Source organism: Corvus cornix, chromosome Z (assembly GCF_000738735.6).
Source record: "Corvus cornix cornix isolate S_Up_H32 chromosome Z, ASM73873v5, whole genome shotgun sequence".
NCBI lineage: Eukaryota > Metazoa > Chordata > Aves > Passeriformes > Corvidae > Corvus > Corvus cornix.
Genome location: NC_046357.1, coordinates 69174838 through 69200141, shown reverse-complemented (window position 1 = coordinate 69200141; position 25304 = coordinate 69174838). Strand labels below are relative to the sequence as shown.

Below are 25304 nucleotides of genomic sequence, written 5' to 3'. Positions count from 1 at the left end.
GATAATTAAAACTAGGAGCCCATTAAGCAACTATAACACTACATTTACACACAGAAACATAGTACCATTATTGTAAATAGTTCTGCATGTAGTTTCAGCCTGATTCATCTAAATAGTTTTAGCTTGATTCAACATTCATTCTTAGTCCAGTCTTCTATTTACCCAGTATTATAACAACCAGTGAATCACACTGATATCCTTGAAGAGCACAATTTATACTATCTGTAGCATTGCCCATGTATTTATGATTAAAATAAGAGCCTAGATGTTCCAGAATAAAACTACACATCCTGCAGCCATAGCTGAAATGAAGCAGTACATCCATTGGATCTCTCAGAAATGTCAGAGTATATACACCAAACTCCTTGAAGTACTGTTTATATATACACAAGAAATCTTTGGCTGAGGTTGTCCAGTCTTATCAATTCAAGCTGAACCTAAGAATCAAGTGTCAGTGTTAAATAAATTGTTCTAATTTATAATGCTGTCTCTCATGCAAATTGAATTTGAGGACCAAAAAGATAATATGTAGAAAGCTATTATTTCTTTAAAATGCACAAATTTTACTCACCTTATCCACTTCCATGATTATCCCAATTATTTCAATGAGCTGAAATGTCATCCTGAATTACTGTTACAAATGATTTCTTAACTGCAGCCATATCCCTCAACAAAACTACTTTACTTGAGAAGTCTTGAATATGCAGAGGAAGGAGGAAGAGTTCAGAAGTGTTAAAACAAACAGGAGGATCTAACTCTGTGCCCTAGCCATTGCCACACTTTCTAAAGTAATAATTATCATCCCGCTTTAATTTTGTTTAATTCTTCGAAATCAACATTTTAGGAAGCAGATTTTTTTGCGTATACATTATAAGCAAGCAAAAGTTTACCACCAATTCTTATCTTTTATTTTTCTGAGAGACCAGTCAAATACTCTTTTTAAAGTTTGATTTGCAGTTTCAGCCATTCCACAAATTAACTTGCTACAGCTTACTGGGATATGGGAGAAGAATCCTCAAGATCAATAACTACAGAATTAGTTCCATTCATCCAAACTATTCAGCCATAAGACAATCCAGTTATATGCTTTTTATTTAAGGCAATTTCTCTGTTTTATTACATGATGTATTATATTTTCTTATTAAATATGATCTAAATGAATGAAGTATTCATTGAGTCAAAAGCAAACGGGCAGCAATTGAGCTCTGTATCACAAATATTAACTTTAATGTGAAGAGGCACAAATTGGTTTTTCTGTCATCAGGGGGTCCAAAGATTAAAAAATTAATGTCTGTCCATCCAGACAGGGAACAGCTGTTCACCTAATAAGCCACATTTTCCACTTTTTGCACAGGACTGCAGGACCCAAAAGATATGACTGTACTGAAACTGGCTTTTCAAGTACTTAAGTCACGAAGGAGCCATCCTTGCAAAACTTTCTCTCCTAAGCCATGGCCTTCCCTTATTTCACTGGCTGAAATTTTATCCAAGGAAGAAGGCTTTTCAGAAGCCTACCAATTAATTTCTGTGCGCTTCATCTAGAAGCCATACCATACTGCAGGTAAAAGCCAACCTAAATGACCAATTCCTTTCAACTAAACTTTTGCCTTCTGTTAACCAGCTGTATTTTTCAAACCCGCAGCTACCAACTTGCTTTGCCTGCAATTTTTGTCCTCTGTTCCCAGTACTAAAATAAGAAGAGATCTTGTTCTAGTCCTTTCCAGGTTATTTCTTCCTATGAGGGCAGCTAAGAAATACTCCTAATAATCAGGGGTATTGTATTTTTAAATTACAAAGAGCAGCTGCCTTACAGTGAATAGGGATATGTAACCTCAAATTGCAGTTCTTAAGAGGTCACAGTTTAAATCCAGTTATGTATAAGAGGATGAGCAAACTTAGCTTTGATTAGCTGCAAAGTGATAGAACCCCCTTATTCACTTCCTTTTCTCCTTCTCCCCACTTCTCAACCTAACTACGAGGGGGGGGGGGGGAGGAAAAAAAAAAGAAAAAAGAAATAAAAAGGCCCACACGCTCTCTTTGCTCCACTGATCTGTTGTTTGGGGAAGGCTATCTGCCCATACACAGCCCCTTGGCCATCTGGGCCATGAAGAGCTCTCAATCCCAGCCCTGAATGGTAATTGTCTCAGAGAGCACCCTCACAGGCATTTCAGGCAGTGGGGCTTATTAAAATCCTGAAGGGCAGTAATCCCTGAATGCCACTAAAAAGATCTCCAGCTGCTACCATTTATGAAGTAGGCTTGACAAGAGAGAGAAAAGGAGAGGGAGCTGGGGGGAGGGAGAGAGGGAGGAAGGGAAAGGAAAAGAAGAATTTAGAAGAGGCAAGCTATCCAAATAGGGCCCCGATCAGAAGAGTCACGTTTTATCAGCTTATGCTTTCTTGCTCTGGTTCCCAAAGGTAGCTCCAGCCAAACCTACATTATGTCTTCCTTTTACGTGCTCCTGGTGGGGTGTGGGGGGATCATATAATGAGCATATGCTTACAGAAGATCTAAAATGAGGTAGGAAAAAGAAAGAAGGCAGGCAGGTGAGGGAGCCAGAAGCAGAACTGAGATCTGCTTTTTCCCAGCTGGTATGAAGAAAACGCCTAGATGTGAAAGCATTCAAAAATGGTTTTCTCGTATGTCTGTATCTCTCCCCCCGTAATTCTGAAAAGGTCTTTCATCTCATTAGGTTAAGCTGATTAATAAAAATTCAGCAGTTTGCCCATTGCTTCTTCAGAAGTGGTGAAGCAAGTTGAAAGATGCAGGCGGAAGGTTTTTGTGTTTGAGACAATAAGTGGGGTGACTTCTTAAATCCTTCGTTGTCATCCTCCATTAGAGATAAATAGACACCTTGGCTCAAATTCTTCAAACAAACACTACATTGCTACACTTCTTTATTTTCTATTAACCTTCATGAAAAGCTTTAACTCTACCAAAGAGCAGGGATTTTTGTGTGTGTGTTTTACAATTCACCAAGTAAGTGAAAGCTTTCTCTCATTTCAGCAATTATTTAGACAAGCTGTTGAAAAGGCAGTCTTGAACACCTATGTCAAATAGAGAGGCTGTGGGAAATTAAGAATATGAGCTGGCCAACTGCTATATTTTAGTAAGAAAATACACTCAAAACTGAAGGTGAATGTGCAATTTGCATATCTTCAGAAACTGCTATAATTTAAATAGGGTTTTAAAAAATATTGTAGCGGCCAGAATTTTAAAATTCTGCATTAATAAAGTTGAAAGCCTATGAATTAATGTCATTCATAATCTAAAGCCCTAAGGATAAAATTACACATCTGTTCACTAGCAGAAATTTATAAATTTTCCATTTTGAGGCATTATATTTGCAAAATCCATTTCTGAAAATAAGCATTCTTTCCAAGCATGTCAGAGGTCGACTGCTCAAGTAAAAAATCAGGTTTAAAAATCAAACCATTTCTGTTTTGTGATTATTCGTGACAGAGCCTATTATAAATTTTAAGTTTCTTTAAACTATTTAATGCACAAGCATCAAAATGTCTTAACAAACACATATGAAACCAGCCCTTCAGAATTTCATAATGTTTTAAAACGCTGCAATATCACCATACTTTAGAGAGGTGGCTGATCAGACAGGCACTTAAACGACATGTTCAAAGTATTTTAACACATATTGGACCAGAATTTCATTAAACTTTTCTAAAAATGTGACCAATTAGATTAAATATCATGCATAAATGTACAGATATATGAGTCTGTATCACTTTTTTTTTTATTCTCCATTAAGGCAGAGTGATAGACCAGATATTATGAATCTTATCTACTGAAACTTGCACAGGTCATTGTAAAACGTGCCAATTTTGATACTCTGTGAGTCAGAGTAACTGCAGCTTTTAGAGAGAATTCTTGTGTAAAATCAGCAAGCATCCTCTCTAGCGCTTGCTTTTTAAGTATGCTTTAGGCTTGTACATAACATGCACAGAGATAAAACAACCATTTTCATGTTCTGTTTACAAAAATGTCAGAGAAGTAGGTTGTTTTGAACTTTTAGTTCAGATAAGAGATTATAAATTACGATGGAGACCTTCCCAACCCTGTTAGATTCATATTTTATTATGCCCTTTTGGTACAGCCATTCTAAAACTTCACAAAAGGATACGTAATTATGCAAAAGAAAATGCCCAAGCTTGTTGTGGACTCTAGAGAAGCAAATTTTAATGCTTCAAAAGGAACCTTCACTGGTGCATCCTAAATTTTTCTGGCTGTAAAATCCAAATTATAATATTGAAATTGTTATGTTAAATGAGAAACAGGGAAGTAAGGGATACACACAAATGTGAAGAATATGGAAAAAATAGGAGGAAAATTACTTAGACATAACTGCTTGGCAATAACTGCATGCATTTAATTGATTTAATTAATAGAAATACGAAATACACATTCAGGATATATATCCATGTCATCACTGCAGGCAAAAGCAGCAAGTCCAATAATCCTTCCAGAGAGTAATTTAAATGCATCACAATAACAATATACACCTGTATATTGTCCTGAATTTCTTGTCCTGAAATATAGCAATGAAACCCAGTACTGGATCGTCAAGAAATAAAATTATTTTGCCCACTTACAGTACCATTGTTTGCTATTGTTTCTGACTAATCAAGCTAAGTTAAGCTTAGTTGCTCTAAACCTCATTCTTATATTTCTCATTAGTCACAAATGAACAGGTCAATAGAGAATCTGGTTAACAAATACAAAAACCCGTAAAATTCAACTACTTTCTGAAGCTGTAGCACAGGAGCAAAGACATAGTAACTGCGTTCAGTTAGGAGGTTTTGTACGTCCGTGATTCATGAATCCAAAGCACGGAACTAGCTGGGTACAAACCCTGTACCCTGGGAGAAAAACAATTTACCATTTTTTGTGATTTCAGTTAACTCATTGAAAGGCCAAACTGCCATAGGAAAAGGGCTGCACCAAAAAAATAAAAAAAACCAACAGGAAACTGCTTACAGTGAAGCTGAACTGAAAATCAGCACCTGCAGATGATGCGGGGTTTTCTTCCTTTGTTCTCAACAAAGACCTTTTTCGATGTGAAAGGTGTGAACTGTTAGCAGAGCACGAGGCACTGTAACTCATCCATTGCTTCAGTCCTCGTGGAGACAGAGATACTCCTAACAGGTCTTTGTATGAATTTCTGCTCTTTACAAATTCCTACTGTAAAATAAAACACTCTTGAGAAGATTTTTTTTGAAAAACAGCACTCCTCCCAGCCCTTACAGCATTTTAACTGAGGTCCTTTTAAGAAAACCCTGAGAGAATTAGATTTAAAAAAAAAAATAATAATAAAAAGATTGCAATAAATCCATTCAGTTTTGTAGTAACATATGTCCATTATAAAGTTCTGTTATTGCAAAATAGGAAAGGTAAATGTAGAACTTCTAAGAGAAACAGTGAGCATGACTGTATATGAAAGAGAGCATTTTGCATTAATATGGCACAGTTATTGTACTTATTTGAAATTTGGATAAATGTTTACAGAATAATAGAATCAAAAAAGTGTGTAGAAAATAAATGCAACTCAGGCAGTATCAAGTACCAATAACTATCTGGTTTTCAAACTGACTTCTGCTAGGATGGGAAAACAGCTGGTTAGAAGAGTAAAAAATAAAGCTGCATTATGGAGCTGTGAGGCAAATGCAGCATTGCAGAGACAAAAAATGTAGGACTTGTAAGCTTTCTAGAAAACTCATGGTTACAGTTGAAATTTTAGCTAGAGTAGTGAGGGAGTACCATTTTGATTTATTCTTTTTAGCACGAGACTGAAAAAAACATCACATGAGTACATTTGATTGGTCAATCTATTTTAGTAAATGCCAGTCAATTCAAAAAATAATGCCATTTAGAACAGTTAATTTGGCAAGTACAAAGAAACAATATGTAGTTTTCCAAGTTTAACAATAAACCGTTCCAAAATGCAGCCATTTTACGCTCTGTCATATACACATTCTTTAAGGTTAAAAAAAATATCTTAGGGCTTATGGAACAGAGAACTGTTCTGATTGTTGCAGAAGAAGCAACTCTGAATTTTCCTGTCTGTAAAGTATCAATCATACTATAAAATTGTTTTGGTAGTTGAGGAAGGGAGGCATAAACCCAAATGAGAACAGTATTTTAAAAAAATACAAAAGGAAAGGAAAGTGGCCCAGTCACGGGCCTCGCTTGTTTCCTTATACAGTCTGTATTGGAAATCACTTTGCATTTGAGGCATACACAAAAATTCTTTTAAAGTATGTTTAGCTTTTTCAGGTTGGTGCTTGTGATGCAGTGTTTTTAAGAAGAATATCTTTTCCAGCTGTTGCTTTAAAATCCAAGGCAGAACAAAACCTAAGATATGGTTAAAACTGGAAAAGAAGATGAAAATTTTTTAAGGGTTTAAAATACAGATTCAAAGAAACACAGATTCACTGCAGGAAAATTAATCATAATAATCAAAAAATCTTTCTCTTTTGTATATAACTACAAATGCCCTCAACTACATTTTTCTGTCTTCGACACAGATAAAGGATCTTGAACAGGACCTGACTATCAGCATATAATATTTACATAGGGTATGCTTCTCCTTAGGGGGAAAAATGATAAAAATATTTGTGGTGGGGTGACTACACAATACTTCAACCAAATAGATTTTATGCCTCCAAGTATTCTAGACACCAAATAAGCCAATCTCTAATAAAATTCTGGTAAACTAAAATTTCAGTCACACTGTTCCACAACAGTTTACAATAATGCGTCACCTGCCTATGAAAAGTCATCTTTTTTCACTTTGAAATAGTACTGCTCTCTATCAACTTGAAATACAGCGCCTTTGCTAGCTTTAAAGCTCTGAACTTCAAGTTTCTCATCAACAGCATTTTATATTTTAGGTAATTCCCATCCTTGTCTGAACTTCTACCCCACCCATGGAGACTGGGTTTCTTCCTGTTACGGTGTTGCTGGAGGGTGCAAGCAAAACACAGTGCAGACTCATTACTAGCACACTGTCAAGCACTTCTCCTTCTTAGATAAAGGACTAGTACAGTAACAAGACAATTCTATTCCTGTCTGAGGTGAAGTAAACAGAATTTGCTTTTATATGGATCCTTTCATATTCAAAATATACCAATATGCTTTACAATAATGAGATAGATATACTGTCATTTCCATAGTCTGAAATGCAGAGGGCAGGCCTTTGTCTTGCAAGTTGGAATAAAAGGAGGTCATGGGTCCTTTGAAGTTTCCTTAAATCATCTAGACTGAAGGACAGGATGGAATGGAGAACATAACTGAGACAAAATAGAAAGGGAGGAGGGCAGGTGACCATTGTGAAATAAATGTGTGTGACATCTCTTTCATCATATTTAAGGAGCACCGATCCAGAAGCAAAAAATTAATCAGCACAGAAAGATTTTTTTTTTTTTTAAGACTGGCAGCAGGTACAATGCTAATCCTATTTTTTCTTTGAAGGCTTTTCTTGGGCAGGAAGGGAGGGAGGGAGCTAGGAAGCCTGGCGAGAAGAATTCCACTTTCATCACAGCAAGTCAGGGATCTATATGCATACAGAGATTCAGTTCAGGTGAATGTAATGTAGTAGGCTGTACTACCCGCCCACTCAACATAAGAACTCATCCAATAATGAGGCGAAATATCCCGGCAAACAAGAATTTTAAAGGAACTTAGGAATAAATGCTTTTAAGAAATACAGAAAGGGGACAGGAAAGTACAAACAGATCAGATAGCTCCCCACTGACCCTTAAAGAAAGGGTCCGTCACCCACCTGGCACTGGCTGGCAGAAGCTTCTCCAATGAGGATGAACTGGCCAAGGAAAGCACAACAATCTGCAGCCTGTGTTTATTTCCAAGGAGTGCTTCCAAATGAATTAATAAAAAGTGGTAGCCTAATTAAACTACATCCTTTGCATTTTGCCTTTCTTCTGTACAGCCAAGCAACAGCTATGTGGAACAGAAAAGCAGTGGTTAAATTCTCCCAAATACTTCATCCATCACTGCTTTGATCAGAGCCTCAAACTGTGAGGCAGCAAGAGCTGCCCAATAATCCACCTTTATTGCTTACTTGTTCACAAAGGATTGAAGAATCTTTGGGAGGAACCATCCCTTAAAGCAAAAAGTTTGTACCTCTTCTCCACATCACACCTAAATGATATTAAAGCTACGTCCATCTAGCACCTCACACAGAAAGAGAATGGTTTTGGACACTCCACCCCTGCAAAGCTTTATGCAAGATATATGGGTACTTTATGCATAAAGTCTTTGCCCCTTTTTTGTTGGAGGCTTCCCATCCCTCAGCATTGAGCAGTTGCGCCTTTAGCTGTGTTCACTGTTTAATTTCCCCCACTGCCTTTCTTCTTCTCTTAACACTTGCATACTTTAGCCTTGGCTATGGAGTACTGACTAAGAAGGAACAATAGGTGCCTTTCAAGTCTTCAGAGTGAGCTTTGAGCAAGGCTCTGCTCAGGGACCCAATCAATATTTACTGCAGCTTCAAGCTACAGTTTCATGGCTCCTAGACCTTCCCTGGTTTTATTCTAACAAGGTGAAATTAAAGGCATAAACAGATTACAAACAAAAGTATTTTTTCTTGGAAATACTCATGGTCACGGAACATAAAGAAAAAAAGGAAAAGGGAAGGGAGACAAGAAAGATAAAAGAACACTCTACAATACAACAACTTATGTTTGAAGAGTAATCAGCCACTTATAATTAGGAAGGTAGTTTTTCCCCTAAAGCTGATTAGCAAAGTTTGAAAATCACACATCAGGGTAGCTACTACATGCAAATCCATTTAAAGTGATCAAAGTAAATGATGTTTGCAAAGAAACCCCACCTCATCAGCTATCTAAAGCTCTCATTCTCTTTGCAACACCTAGGTCATAGCATGACCACAACCTACAGCATCACCACAGATTATAGCAATGCATCCTTTTCAACAAATACTACATCCTGAAGTTTAAAAATCATAGTTAAGAAACACATTTTCAGCTTATCAAGTGAACAAAGACAGAAAAAAAGGTTAAGAACTGTCCTTTATCACATTAAGATCCAAAGTCACATGCAAGGTGCAAATACTTGCATCCAAAAAACTGGATGCTTCACAAGTAATGACAGTACAATTAAATGTTTTTAAATAAACTTTTTTTCACTAAAATTTCAGGATTATTTTTCTTTTTGTACTGCATTCACAATTCTATAGAATTATTCACCTGTTTCTAGAAGCTTGCAGAATTGCAGCAAAACCAACAAAATTAAAAGACGTGCCCCAGCAGAAAACTGAGGTTTCAATTTAGAGAATCTTATTTAGCTTCTCCTCTTACTCTCCACAACAATCCATGTGACACAAAAAAAAACACCCAAAAATCACATTTCTGACAGTAAAATACAACTGGACTGACAATCATAATTTACCTGTTCAAACTGAAAGGCAGCTATGTGATTTTTTGTTTAGAGTAGTGGGAGTCCTGTCTGAACATGCTGTCTCATGTTAGATTCCACTGAAAGTTTTGAGTCAAAGAGTCTGACAAGCTACTCTTATAGCAGGAAAAATTACAGCTTTAGCTTCAGATGTGTCAGGATCTTTTGAAAAAAAAAACATTTTATGTCAGCCCTGTGGTTAAAGGGCATCAACAGCAGAACAGATGCACCTTTCCACATTGCATATTCAATTTTCAGATGCATGAAGTTTTGATTGTTCAAGCTGCTTCATTGGCGAATGTTGCATTATTGTCATGGCATTTGTTTGATTTTTAAAATTTGTCAGCATCTGATGGACTTTTCTATTCCACTCCTCCCACTTTAAGGAAATTTAAGAAAACTTTAAAGGATGACAGTATAAAAACGCAGTAAAATTAAAGGAAGTCACAAACACACATACAACAGATGTAAGACTCCTGAGTAAATAAGAAATCTTCGTATATGAAACAGAGTTCAAAATAATAAGGTTATGAGGCTTCCAAGCCTCAAATAAGTAGGGGCACTTTTATACCATGTTCAAACTGTAACAAAAGTCTCTTACCCATCTTTTAAATTACCTTCTACTAACCTCATACACAAGGTGAAAATTTCAATTAATATATGAATAAATAAGTTTTACAAAACAAATATGTAACCATACTCAAAATTGTAGTTTGATAAGGAGTAAACATTCAGTAGACAACCAAAATAAAAGGTAAAATCAATGGGCTTTGCAAAAGTGGTAAATGAAAACACAGGGTAAAAATTTTTAGAGAGATTTAGTCGTTCTATTTTTCAAAACATCTTCGGACTACTAGTAATGTTTTTGAAATTTAGGGAGGAATAAAAAAAGAGAATGAGACATAGTGAAGCACAGTCAACTGAGCAGTTGATACTTATTTCATTCTCTTCTACTACTGCAACTTAAAAAAATAAAAGAACATTCAGTAAACTCAATGGAAATTTCATGCAAATATAGCACAGCATCTGGTCAGAGTATGTTACCATGCCATTTCTTTTACTCTGTGTTTATTAGATAAATACTGCAGAGTACTACAGTTTACTCACAATCACTTGTTAAGGGAACATTGCAGAAGAAGTAGTTAGTTATCCCATCTTATCATAAATCAGTATATTCCGTATTAATGAAATAGTTTCTCAACTGGCAATTAGTATTTGTGTAAACAATGTTCTTTCCTCTGATACATTATTTAAATAAAAGCATTACTGCACTGATACCAACTACAGTAGCTGGGAGTGCAGGAAATGCTCTTCCTAAAACCTATGAATTTATCTTGAGAAATTAGTATTTCTCTTCCTTCTCAAAGGTGGGAGTGTTTCTCAGACCAAAACCAATAATAAATCTATCCCTAACAGGAATCTCAAGTAACAGTACTAGTGTCTAGAAAATTTAACTGAAAACTACAGAACATTTTCACCTGACTACATCACATATTTTTGGGACCTAAGACACTACCAAGACTCATTTTGTTTCTGACATATCCATTACATTGTGAAAAGCAGACAACATTTTGTCTTAAGCGTAAGAAAATAATCTGAAAGAAAACTGTTAATTCTGGTAGACTGCATTAAACCTACCTAAGCTAATCTAAAAATTAAGTCTTGTATGCATCCACTATAATAGCATTATGAAGTAAATAAGCATGCAAACACAAAGAAGAAGCAATCATTCCTCCATCGTATATTAAAAATCAAGTACAGAAATCCTAATTGGGTACTGCAATGATCTGATTCACTCAGAGAAGTTACAAAGGCAAAATTGCTTTCATCAGTAACAATACATTACCTCCAAACTCCACACCTAAAATTAAGTGCTCAGGAAAGTCTTCCAAATGCTTTGTTCTGAAGAAGGCCATTATATAAGCACTAAATCAAGACAGCTAGTATGGAAAATGGAAAACGGACATTTCGTTTTACAGTAAGCCATAAAATGCAGTTCAGTCAGACACAAGATCTAAAAAAGTAACAATAAAGCGATGCTGTAAATCACTAAAAAAACTTTTCTTTTTTTTTTAAAGCTAACTATCATGCTTTGGAGTAGAACCACTGAATATGGAGATTCTCCTCATAAAGTGTTCTTTGCACTTTAAAAGTAAGTTTTATATAATTGAGATATAGAGAAAGGGTTTGCTTGGAATTTGAATGCAGTGAATAGCCATGATATAATGAGATGCAAGTACAATCTACCTCTGTAATTAATTTTCCTTCTTCACCCACACTGTCACTTGTTATGATAATGTGAATCTTAACCTCAATGAGAAATTTCATACCACCTTGATTAAAGATACTGCAAATAACAACATTCTTTTTATTTTGGTTTTATTTCAATAAAGAATATACTCTCAAAACCCTCAACCCTTCTGCTAATGAAGTTCCCATCTACAACAGAGATTTTTTGGGACCGATTTATACATCATGTTTTTAAGTGAGGATTATGCTATTATGTGTACTACAAAATGATCGTGCTCTGCAGAAACTGTTCTTAGTTTTTTTCTAAAGGCAGTTTGTCTGAGGTCTCTTTAAGATGTAAGTTCCTCAATAAAATTGTGTATGCACTCTTTTACAACATCTGTGAATTAACACAAAAAGTTATTAAACACTCACAAGACACTTTTGAAATATAATTTAAAAATCAACACATAAAATGTTCAAAGATTTCCAGAAACATTGCAGGCAACTCCCTACAAATACATGCAAGTAGTATTAAATTGGGCCCAATGTCTTACAACGGGATCTACCAACACAGAGACAACAAAACGCAATCAAATTTCAAACATCAATGATGGATACAGTTTAAAAATTAGAATTGGCATTTTTTGCAAGATTTTATTTTACTGAAAAGAATTTTATTTCATCAATACGCATCTTCTCAAATTTAACAGGGTCACATTTCCTTAAAGATGTATCTTCCTCTCATCATGCTCTGTCTCATAGCTGCTAGACAAGAACAAGTCCACTGGAAACCAAGAAAAATGTAGTACTTGATACTCCATAAAATGAAAATGCATAAGAATAATTTCTTCCTCAGCAATCCCAAACTACGGGGTCATACAACACAACAGGAATAACTGCTCGTCATTTTGGGAAAACAGTAATAAATTACATGGTTTATATATTAAAGACTTTATTTTTACACAGAGAAGTTGCATTCTCCAGGGAGTACTCTTTTGTAGAAGGCTATTATTCTAATTTCTAGAAAACAGAGACTTCTTTCCTGAATACAGTGATTTAGTTATTTCAGTGAGGGAATCATTCCATCCTATTTGGACATTCACAAGATCCACTCGGTCCATAAGGAGTAGCTCACCAAGAAGAGAACCATGTATTGCATCTACTGCTTTGGAAAACACAAAACACAAGTAATCTAGTGGTGTAGTACTGTATGTGATTTATTTTACCTTCATGATCTTAATTTTTTTTTTTTTTGGCACATACCAAACCATACTACACTATGTAGGGCATTCAACACCTCAGAGTTTCACTAATGTCTGTCTATCTGCTAACCACATACGATAAGCCAATTCTCACTTTTGAAACAGCTGAGAGCAAAACACTACTCATTCAACAAGGTTTGCTTTTACCCTCTTCCATTCCCAAGGGTATAGATCCCAAGTCTGCAAAAACTGTTCAAAAAAATTTTAGTCTAGAACTTCCATGAACCCAAGCAGACAAAGACCCCCAGGGTTCTACAGTTCCACCCTGCTATGCCCCCTCACTAGATTCAATTCACACAGATTGTGCAGCCTCACAAAAAGTGACAAGCCTAACTACTGGAACTCATATTCAGGAGAACTACACCATAAAATCATCGATACAGGAGCTAAATCAACTCCCATCCAAAGCAGTTCAAAAATCTTTTTATGTTAATAAGTTGGATACAAATACCTCCAAAAAACTGCAATAAAAATCCAACAATAGATAGAGCATTTAAAAAAAAAAAAAATCACACCTTGCAGCGGCTGTCAAGGTATACAGTGCAAATAAATAGACAGACTTCCATTCCTCACTACTACCCATCAGCTCTGACTGACGACTTCTACTCTTAAAAACAAGGGTATGTATGTAAACAATTTTCCTTAATCAATTTTAAGGGACCATTTTTTGGGAAAGTATTTAAGAACTTTCATGTGAAAAAAAGCTGAAATAAAATCTAAGGCAGTTAGGCACCAAGCAGTCTCAAAAATCCCATATGGCTGCTGTCTGCAACTCTTGGTACCTAAATATACTCAAAATTCTGGTTTTGAGGATATATTCTTTTTAAATCAGTGGCCTAAAAGAATGCTTAAATAAATTACTCATTTTTCAGGCTGCAAAAAAAAAAAAAATTAGTGAACACTGGTGTGAAGGCACAACTTCATTCTTTCAATGCCTTTAAGAACAGTGTTTAAGATAATTCACATTACAATTACGCTTTTATGCTTACATTTGGAAGTATGTGTGCAAGGATAAATGCAACAAGCACACATTTCATTGAAATCACTACTGCAGTACACCAAAATCCTAGCCTGATTTCGCTTAAGATAACCCGCACACTATAGGCTGGAAACAGAAAAAAAATGAACATGCAAACTAGCTGCTTTCACTCAGCTTTTTTCTAATCCAGTTTACTATGCAAGGCACAAGCAAAAGCATACAAAAGATGATTCCCACCCATTTAATAAATGCAGACAAATACTGGCCTTGATCGCAGCAATTTTATTGGAAAGCTCAGTTCACCAGAAAGTGTGCAAGACAGAATGAGAGAAAGGCAAATGTGGCTCAAAAGCAAAGGGAAAAGTGCATGCAACTTGGACATAAGTGAAGGGACAAATATAACGCTAGAATTAAAATCTTTGGAATAAAGAATAATAATCTTCCAAGTAAATATGACTTCACCAGGACTGAATTTCCCCAACTGGGCATTGTATATACATAATTTATATATATATATATACACACACATATATATAGAATTATTAGGCACACACTTCCCATGTTCTTTGCCCCCAAAAGCAGAGCTGACAATGGTGACAGCAGAGTGTGTAATTAGTTTTTATTGTTCCCCTGACAGCCATAGCTCTGCAAGGACCCCTTGCCTTTTCCATTGTAAATGTTATGGAAAAATACACTAATGACAGGCATTTAATTATGGGCACAGCGACCATGATGGGAGCTGTGCCAAAAGTGATTGGCAGCTTGGGATACCAGATATTCACAGCAATGGTTCTTTTTCTATCATACTTTGTAATCCAGATTACAGATTATGAAGGTAGAAGTTTTTTAAAACATCTTTTCTAAAGCCTTGGTTGTTGTCTAGAAATATTGTTATTAATTACCACAAGCAGACAGAAACAGACTGAAAAAATCAACGAAATGTTTAAATTTTTTTCATTAGTAGCATGAAGTTTTTTGAAAGAGGTCTATCCACTGACAATGCCATCAACGTAAAAGAAATCCCCACTGACTCCAGCACATAGCTGACTTTTTTTTTTAATTACACATAGTTACAAACAAAGAGATGCTACACCCTCTTAACATATCTTTATTCCGTATTTACAATAAACTGTTCCACATTCAGCTGCAGTTGCTGAGGTGCTTTTTCGCCTGATTAATTAGCAATTGGGAGACACGCTTTTTGGCAGCTTTTGTATCCCTATTATTTCTTTTGCTTTGGCACAAAAACTCCCTTTTGGGAGCACCAGTATTTGTACTGTACCCCACTTAGTGATGGATCACTAATTTTTAATAAACTAAGTCCCAGACGCACTTCAAAATTATGTAAAAGTGTATTGGAGCAATAACTGTAAACAAATAATAAAGAAATAAATAAATACATGGACCAGAGGTAAGAGCTGTTGCAGTACATAAAATATTAGCTCTTTTCCAGACTATACATGGAAAGCCTATCCAAGACATCACATGTAATCTTAAAATGTTGGTCTGAATTGGCTTTTAGCTGCTTGATCCAAATCTCTGCCTTTATCTTTAAAAAGCAACCAGCTAATGTGGATGCGCAATTTCCTTGAAGAATGCTATATCTGAATGTTCCTTCACTGTTTCTCATCCCTCCCCCACAACCAGATGAATGAAATTACTCTGTGAAGCAGATTTCTGTGAAGAATGACCACACAATTCTGGACCAAACGGTTCTAAGTCTATGTAGTAGTCACAAATCCCTGGCTAAGCCGAACAAAGCAACATTATTCCAAAGTGGTAAGTTTGGGAATATAAAAGTGAAGCTGTCTGGCTCTAAAGTGGTAACTTACAAATAGCTGCAGAATCACTGTTGGCTGTCCATCCCCCATCCAGCTGGCTCTCATATCAGTGACTTCAAAAATGCAGTTTGCCATTATGGTGGCTTAAGGCACTTTGTGTGCCAGTGCAATGACCATGCTGTGTGTGCGTGTCAGAAGGTCAATACTTTCAAATTCCAGAGTCTCTCTTTATTTCCTTCTTTTCTGGAAACAATAGGAAAGAGAGCAGGATTGATAGCTCCTACTTTGTTAACTTCTGCTCACCAAATGCCCTGCCTGTATGAATACATAATTATTTTTTGAAAAGTCTGATTAGACATCAAATAAAGAGGGGGAGGGGAGAAACCACAACCACCAAACAAAAACCCAATGCAGCTGTTTTTCCTGCTCATTAACAGCATTAATTGGTAAATTTTCTTGCAACAACTTTTAACAATTGCAAGAGACCCAAAATCATTAAAGCTGCTAGAAGTCCTTACCTAATGCTGATGAATTAGCATTGAAGACTGACAACTGTGCTACAAAGATCATCATCAAAATTAGCAGTAAGTAAAATAAAATAATTGCATTGTCTCTTCATAAAAAAAAAAAATCTGTATTTTATTTATACATCACTACAAAACCAACAAAATATTAGACTTTAAGAGATTTGGGGGACTTTTTTATGTTTGATTAAAAGAGTTAGAATGTATTCAGCTTCAGTTTCAAAGGCACAGGCTGAGAAAAGATACTAAAATTTATTTACAAATTTGAAACAAACTCAAAGTAAAAATTAAAACAAAAAATCCTATGTACAGTAATAGCATTATAATATCAATATTTATAAATTTCTTAGCAAGTCCCTGTGTGATAAGATAATGTGATTTGAATGTCTGCAAAGAGAAGGAAATTCTCCCGAATTGTGACCTGAATTTGAAAAATACTACTTTGAAGTCCACAAAACCAAAAAGGTAGTGCTTCATTGCCACACACCAGGGCACGGCTGCGGTGCTCAGTTACTACTGATGAACAACGCACACCATGTGAACGCGCCTGCTACTTCCAGCAGGCGCATCCACCCCCAAGCAAGAAAAACTAAGTAATTTCAGAGAGGAAGTACTATGCTATTTTAATGAATGAAGAAGGTCAATGCTCCACTGCGAACATTAATTATGGCACAAAATATATTCTGTCCAAACATGCATCCTTTTAAATGTCACAAGTCCAAATTTTATCTTTCAGAATGAAACAAATACGTTTTAGCAGAAGGCGACCAGCGTCAAAGTGAATGTATCTCATAGCCTTGGGGTTTTTTTGCCTCATCAGATGATTCATAAACAAATAATTTCTTCTCTACATTCTGCACCATTTCATCACTGTAATCAAAACCTAAAGATGGTGCCTATCAAATAAGATGGTTCTTCAAAAGTCAGATGAAAACAAACAAAAAATAAAGTTACTCAGTGATAAACATAAAATAAGATTTTTTTTATTGCAGATACTGCTCTCGAGCAGTTTAATATGCTGATCTAATGACGGAAAAGAAAATGAACATGAAAAATAACTTACTTACAGGTTTTGTGAGTCTAAGGTCCTTTTTTCCATGCAATATGTCAGCATAGATAGGTAAATTCTTCCTCTAGATTATAATGCAAGTGACAATAAGAATTGTAATTTTCAAGTAAAAACTGCAGAACCTGAAGGATTTGCTTTAATTGGTATTAACAATTCAAGCAGATCTTGCTAATTAACGGGAGTCTTGTGCAGCTTCTAGTTAGCTGATTTTTCTTCTGACAGCATTTTTACTGGTCATGCATTTGAACAGAAAATGGCCATAAAGCTCTTTGCATACTAGCTAACAGAACATGGACACCAAACTAAGCCTCTGCATTTTGCAGCATTAAAAAATAAACTCTTTTTTTCCATAAAACTGGGATCTAACAATGTCTTTTCATCAGCTTGTCAATAGTAGAATATGAAGGGTGCTTCCCCAAATTAAATATATACATATAATATATATATTGGGGTGTATTTTTCTTTTACTGTATTTTTCTGGCATTCTATGGTGGAGAAATACAATCTCAATCCTCACAGAACAGCAGGGGTTTTCTTACACACGTATTTTCACATACTTAATTTTAACACAAATTATTTTCTAAAATGTATAGGAATGGGAATTAGTGCTTTTGTAATGTAACAATCTAGGCTCAGGTTCCTAAAAAAGAGGATTTCAGATATCTACAGATGTTTTCACACTATAAAATAATACACACCATTTTAAATGAGCTCAACTATAATTTAGCTTGGAGAGACTACAATGAATAGGGAGAGTGCAAAAACGCAAGGAAGACTCCTAATGCGTGAATGATTCTATTCTTCCATTCAGCTGTGCTGAAGTACCTTACAGTATGGCTTACTCATAATAACTGTAATACCATCAGAATGCAATTTCAATAACTTGTCTGTTTATTTCAAACCAAACGTTTTCATTTCATTATGTTGGTGTGCTGCTGACTGACTAAATTTTAAGCACAAATGCAACAAAAACTTAAACAAAACAGGGCCCTTTATTCTCAAAAGTGAATTAGACCATTCAGAAGCACTGGAATATTAGATTAATCATGAGACTAAAGACATTTTTTTAAAAAATAATGCTCATAACTGGGTAGCAGAGCAAAGAGTGTTTATTGGAAGAAAATCGCAGATCTAAAATACTTGTAATTGCATTGAAAAAAAATTAAATTGAAAAACAGTAAGCCAAAGCAACAGAAGCATATCTCAAAGGCATGGACAAACTACTGTGTACTCATGGTTTCTCCAGGAAAGGCTGTGTCTTTGTTAGCATCTTCTCTGAGCTGTTCCTAGTGACCAAACTTTATGTGTTTTCTTGGTAGTCTAGTATTTCAACAATGCTGCAGTCCTCCACCCAGCAGCAGACTGGTGTTGGAAGAAGTCATGAGGCACTCAAATAAGCCCAGAAAGTTCTCAAAGCACACTCATGTAATCTTCTCTGTTTGATTTTACATTGGTGTGCCCAAGTGGTAGCTTATCTACCTGCCCACCTACTGACCTGGGAACTACCAGCGTGTGAAGAAACAGCAAACTGGGAAGATGGCCAAGAACTAAAACACAGAATCTACAAATAATTCTTTTATTACTGCTTTGAACTTTAACACTAAATACCTTAGCTGGAAGATTAGACCTGGAAATCTGATGGAAATTCCATTCACTTTCTAAACACTTCAGAGTTCAACTACAAAAAATACATTTTCAGATTTTTTTCCCTCACATAATATTCTTGATACACTGTACAGCACATCACCGCCTAATGACACACTTCAATGCATACATACACACATGTGTATATATATGTATATATGCGTACTTATATATATACACAAATATTGAAATTCATACATATTCTCATTACATATGCCATATACATTACATATGCCTCTCCATACGAATGCAATGACCATGACTCCTGAAGGACTAATTGCATTCATTCATTTTCTCAGCCCAGCATGAAGCTGGTAGATTGCTGGGATCATAGCAATAGGGGAGGGAAAGGAAGGCTCATCTTTATCTATCCTTCTCAAAAAGCATATAGGGCTAGAAGAAAGAATGCAATGAAGTGTCCTGACTACGTGCACTTGGAAAAGATTTTTTAAGAACGGTTTCATGAAGATCAGGTACCACTTAACAAGGTGCCTTTCATACAAAGGTGGAAGCCAGTGAAACTATTGTTCTTTGTGCAGTCTTTCCATAGAAGGTTTCAAACTGTTTCAAACACCCACTTTTAAAATAAACACCAACGTTCTTTTGGAGACACAAGGTGTTAATGAAACCATTGAAAGCAGAGAAAGTAGGTGTAAAGAATTGAAGGCTCAACTACTGATCTTTTAATTACAAGGAACCCGTCGGAGATTTCTTCAGCTCTCGGAGAGCAAGCTGCTGGATAAAATGCTCTCAAAATAAAAGCCATGCTGTTTCAAAATAGGTTTATATATACATATAATATATATACAAGTATGTATATGTATACCCCAAGTACTTAGGCTCCTATGCTTCCCTTGACATATGAGACTTGTACATAACACCAACATCAAAGTAAATACCTTGACTTTACCCTTCCTCATCCCCAACTTCTTAGTTGTTCTTAACGAGCGTAACTGCTTTCTTCCTATTCCAGCCATTTCTGCATGGCTTCCCTCAACTCTGCACATAGGCAGAACTGTATCTATATGGAAAACAAAAAAACAAGACAAACCAAACAAAAAACCAGCCACATGACCTCAGCACATACAACCAACATGCTATGGTGAAATCCACAAACATGTAACAGACAGCAGAACACTCAGACATCCATCCAGCCCATGAAAATGCTCTGAAAAGTGCCAGGTGTGCATGAGCTGCCACGACCAGAGCTTCTCAAAACTAAATCTGTGAATTTGGCTGGTCCAGGGAGGCACTTAAGCACACATCTATCCACACACACAACTGCAGCAGAACTTAGGCGTGTAAGGATTGAGTTCAAAGAAGTTAGATGCTTTTCTGAAACAGTGCCTAAATACTCAGCTGAAAAATCCACATAGGCTGAGAAATCCAGGTTGTGAAATTCTGGTCTATGCATAGAATTTTCAGAAGTATTCACTCATTTTTCTGTTTGCTGTTCCCAAATATCTATCTAAAAAAAAAAAAGCCTTTATAAATACTGACCAAACTGCGGTATCCAGTTTAATTATGGGAAATCCCCAGCTGAAGTTGAAATTCCTTTTCAGTACCTAAATTCTCTAATTACCATCTGATTTGATTTTATCCACATAAATACACAAAGAGAAAATAAATCAGCATCCTGTGTCTTTATAATAATTTTTTTAAGGATTTGATATACCATTTTCTTGTATAAAATGCAGCCAAGCCCAGTAATACTCCTAATAAAAAATATTTGCCTTCGTGAGACTAGAAGCTATGGCCTCTATGTATGACCAGAAACTAGACTTGCAATTCAAGTATTTTTAAGCACCCCGAAAGTAACAATTTATAAAGCTACATAACCTGACACTGAAACAACTTACAGGGGAATACCTAAATAGAAACCACAATCCTAAAGCATACTCCTGGCAAGCAGAAAAACATAGCAATAATTACATCAAGTAGTTCAGCTTGAACTGTGACAAGATTAAAAACAGTAGCAGGCACTAAGCAGGTCGACCGCTTTAAAATTTGGCCCTGGTACACAAAATTAGTTCTGAATTCTAATTAGAAGGACACTACTAATCAAGATTAAATTAATATGCTCCATTCCAAAACTGAGCATTGTATTCAGAATAATATTCCCTGATGATAATAAATTGCTGTTCCATATAAGAACACATATGCAAACAGTGCTGAAAGATTAATGCGCTTTATGATGGAATTTGTGTACACTTAATTCTAAGCCTACACAAATAAACAAATAAAAGAAACAACATTTTTGAGCTTACTTGAGGATTCATTTCCAATAAAAAGAAAAAAAATAAGGATTAAAAAAAAATTATTTTATTTATACTTCAAAATTTTAATTCCTAAGTATATTCTCTCCTGGAATTGGACTACAGCATTTACGGTAGGTGTATGTTGATAATTAAATACAGAATAAGGCACAGCAATACTTTAAACATTTCCAAGAACTGACTTTGACTCTGTAAGAATATACAACTTTGTTACTCGTACATACTGACAATAATGACCATACACTTTCTAATTGTTCTAGCAGAACTTTGGCAACTAGCCAAGACATATAATACGAATTTTGCTACTAGACTCCCATGATTTTTTATTTACAAAACATTGTTCACACCAGCAGCACTTATCAACCGGACTACTCGACAATTTGCTGATGTGCCTTTCAATAAGAATTAAATTTTTACGTATTTCAGTAAGTTGCTGGAGTCTAATACTAATAAAAATTAAACCATCAAACCAAAAGGAAGGACAATCATTATTAAATTCTTCAAACTTTAAATAAAACCTAAATTTAGAGTGCCTTTATCATTATTAAGATGATCAATATTTCATTTTTTTAAAGGAAATTAATTAGTTGTATGGCAGTTTGTTAATTCTGAACAAATACAATAAAGAAGTAAGTAAATCACAACGGTAGTATTTGTGTTTAAAGAATTACACTATATTTTTCCTCTAATTTCAAGTAGTTATCACCAAGTAAGCATCTCTGCTTACTTCTACATGTGTTCACCTCCTGGGTCTGCCTGTAGATGAAGATAAATCACTCCAAAGTTACTCCTGCAACACCGTTAACTGCTCTAAAAATTTTGATATCCAAAGACAATATTGCCTTCAGCTTAGGTTCTGAGAAAACAAATTCAAAAGAGAAGTGCTTTCTTTTCTTTGGGTCTCTTCCACCTACCATTCAGGTGTTTGCCTGTTTTTATGTAACGCTCGTGTTACTTGGAAAGCACACACGAACTGGGCACGCTGTATAAAACAAAGGAGAGTTGCATCTGCACCCTGCTCTTTCTCATATCTTTAATTCACAAATAAACACAACATGTTCAAATGGATACATCCATTGTGAGAGAGCAGCATTTTAAGAGAAGAAATGTTTGTTTTTAAAACAGAAGGTTTAGAAACATCTTAAAATTAACTCTTCCTCTGCTGTTTGGAAGAATAACAAAACTAAGTTTTCTTTGCAGTCTGCTGACGTTAGATGTTGGATTAATAAGAGATTCCATTAAAGTAGTGATATATGATTAAGCTTACTAGAATCCTTGTAAATATAATTCAGTGTATGATACCTACCAACTAGGTAAGCATTGCTTGTACCTTCAACTGTCTTTACCTATGTACAGTTATTGTGTAAGATCATCACACAAAAGACAGCAGAAGTGAAAAATCTTGAATCTAAGGCTATTTTTGCAGTATTTTAACTGTTATGGCAGCAATGTGTGCAGTTAGTCAAACCTATTTCTTTCAACGATCCTCCTTTCACTCAGTGGGATTTGAGAATATTACTTCATTTTTTTTCCCTTTTTCTAGCAGTTACATTTCATTTTGCCTAACAACAGAAAAAATCTCAGTTTTTTAGAGACAAGCAATTTTTGGGACATATGTTCTTTGATGGTGATGTGAGGTATAACTTTTCATCTTATTTACTCTGAGCAGTTTTTTTCAAGTAACACATGTAGAAAGAGGAAAGTGCAGAGAGAGGCATTTCAAATCGGAGATGCTCATCATACCCAAATATGATTGTTTCTGTTTCTTTGTCTCAAGTTTTTTGTGCCAACTATTTATCGCTGAGGCGTTGCGACCAGGAGCACAGTATTAAAGTGCTGGACAGACTAGCTAACCCTGGGCACTTGAAAATTCTGTCCATTAACTTCTGCATCACCTATTTTAAACCTGCTCTGGAATACCGAGTAGTGAAGTTTTCTGCAAGCAACACAGATCTATTAAAAAACATGACCTGTGACAAAAATCAATGTGCTAATCTCAAGCCAAACAGCAGTATCAGAAGCATAAAAAAGAGATAACCTAAGATAAAACGTCCCCAAATTTACTTAGACTAGCCTGACAGGTTTACGAAAGAAAAAAAAAAAAGATCCCTTTGACACGGGTGTTTTGACAAGGCAAAAATATTTAATACCCAGCTGACTTTTTATCTAAACACATGGATATCATTTGGAGCAGGACTGAAATTACCTGATGGTAAATATGAGGGAAAACTCCAGAAAAAGAAAATTAAACCTCCCTTTCCAGTGCTGAACTGCACTCAGAGCCTGGTGCTAGGAACCCTCCGGCGCGAGGGGAGCGGAGCGACTGCGCCAGCACCACTCGGCCGCGGCGGCGGGGACCCCGGAGATGCCGTCCGTGTCCGGCGGCACCGGCAGACCCCGGGCCGGGACGACATACCTACCTTGCTTCCTCACCTCCAGCCCGCCCGGGAGAGCCCCTCGCCGGGCGGGCAGCGCAGGGCATAGCCGGGCAAAGCCGCCCCTGACAACCACCTCACCCGGGGTGCCTGCGGAGGTCCCGCCGAGGACGCAGAGCCCTGTCCGGGGCCGGCTCCCCGCTACCGGCGGGCGCCACTCCCGCCGCAGGAACCTTTAGGGGCACCACTACCTGCGCCCCTCATCCCTCCCGAGCTCCTGGAGCAGGGCTGGCAGCAGACGCCGGCTGCCCATGCCCCGCCGGGAGGGCATCCATCTGGCTCCTGAGGGCCGGCGGCGGAGAGGAGAGGAGAGGAGAGGAGAGGAGAGGAGAGGAGAGGAGAGGAGAGGAGAGGAGAGGAGAGGAGAGGAGAGGAGAGGAGGAGAGGAGAGGAGAGGAGAGGAGAGGAGAGGAGAGGAGAGGAGAGGAGAGGAGAGGAGAGGAGAGGAGAGGAGAGGAGAGGAGAGGAGAGGAGAGGAGAGGAGAGGAGAGGAGAGGAGAGGAGAGGAGAGGAGAGGAGAGGAGAGGAGAGGAGAGGAGAGGAGAGGAGAGGAGAGGAGAGGAGAGGAGAGGAAGGAGAGGAAAGGAGAGGAAAGGAGAGGAAAGGAGAGGAAAGGAGAGGAAAGGAGAGGAAAGGAGAGGAAAGGAGAGGAAAGGAGAGGAAAGGAGAGGAAAGGAGAGGAGAGATCACCCCCGCCACCCGCCCACCGTTGCTGCCTGAAGCCCTGAACCTCCGAAAAATAAAAGTTTTACTCTCCGTCTTGCAGCCGGTCTCTCGACACGAGTCTCCGGCGCCGGAGCGCCGCTGTGCGCCCGCCCGCCGACCGACCCCCGCCCGGTGCGCGCCCGCGGCCGCCCCGCGTACCTGGGGTTGGAGCTGTTCCAGTAGACGGCGTAGCGGTCGGCCACCGCCTTGGCGCCGGGCTCCTGCCCGCGCACGCACACCCACAGCGCCGCGGCCGCCAGCAGCAGCATCTCCACGTGCGGCATCGCGCCCGGCCGGTGGCGCGGCGAGGCGGGATGACGGAAAAATAAAGAAAAGAGGGGGAAAAAAAAAAAAAAAAAAAAAAGAATGGGGAAGAAGGCAGGCGGAACCAAGCCGGGGCGCGGGAGTTGTGGCGTGAATAAATAAAAAGCGAGGCGCGGAGGCGGTGGGCTCCGCGGCGTGCCGCGCCGCAGCGAGAGGAGGGCGCCTGGCGCCGAAGACGGGCAGCAGGCGGGGAGGGCGATCCGCGGCCCCTCAGGAAGCCTCACCCTGGCAGGGGGTGGTGGGGGCCGAGACGGGTGGCGGCGGCAAGCGGCGGGAGGTGCTCATTCACCGGGAGTCCCGGACGGAGCCCACGGCACGACATACACCGGCCCGCCGGCGCGGCGGGCGGGCGAGAGCAGCCCTTCCTTCGCCCCCTGCGAGCGGCCCCGGCGGCGCTGACGGCCGAAGTGCGCGGGGATGGAAGGAGCGAACGAGCGGGAGACGGGGAAGAAGAGCGGGGAGGAGGAGGGGAAGGAGATCCTTTCCCTGGAAGCCCACGGCGAGTCCTGGCGATATATTAAAGGCCGCCGGCTGGGAGCGGGAGGAGAAGTGCCCGCAGATCTCAAAGTACAAAGTTTGTGTCTTCCTTTCTGGCCCTCCGTTCCCCGCAAATGAGCAACAAACAAA

General features: G+C 37.8%; 1 protein-coding gene across 4 annotated transcripts in view; it reads right to left on the bottom strand.

The window, feature by feature from the left end:
- EFNA5 (ephrin A5) overlaps nt 1-24672 on the bottom strand; it is a 207719-nt gene extending 183047 nt beyond the window's left edge. For 2 of the 4 annotated variants that reach the window (XR_005603802.1, XM_039566756.1), the window contains exon 1: nt 24513-24672. Coding sequence is in view for 3 of the 4 variants with exons in the window: in XM_039566756.1 (XP_039422690.1) it covers nt 24513-24637 (125 nt within the window). In the remaining variant the exon portion in view is untranslated. Of the gene's footprint in view, nt 1-23633; nt 23941-24512 lie in introns of those variants that run through there. The other 2 variants (XM_039566758.1, XM_039566757.1) reach the window with 2 other exon arrangements.
- Nucleotides 24673-25304: the final 632 nt, after the last annotated feature.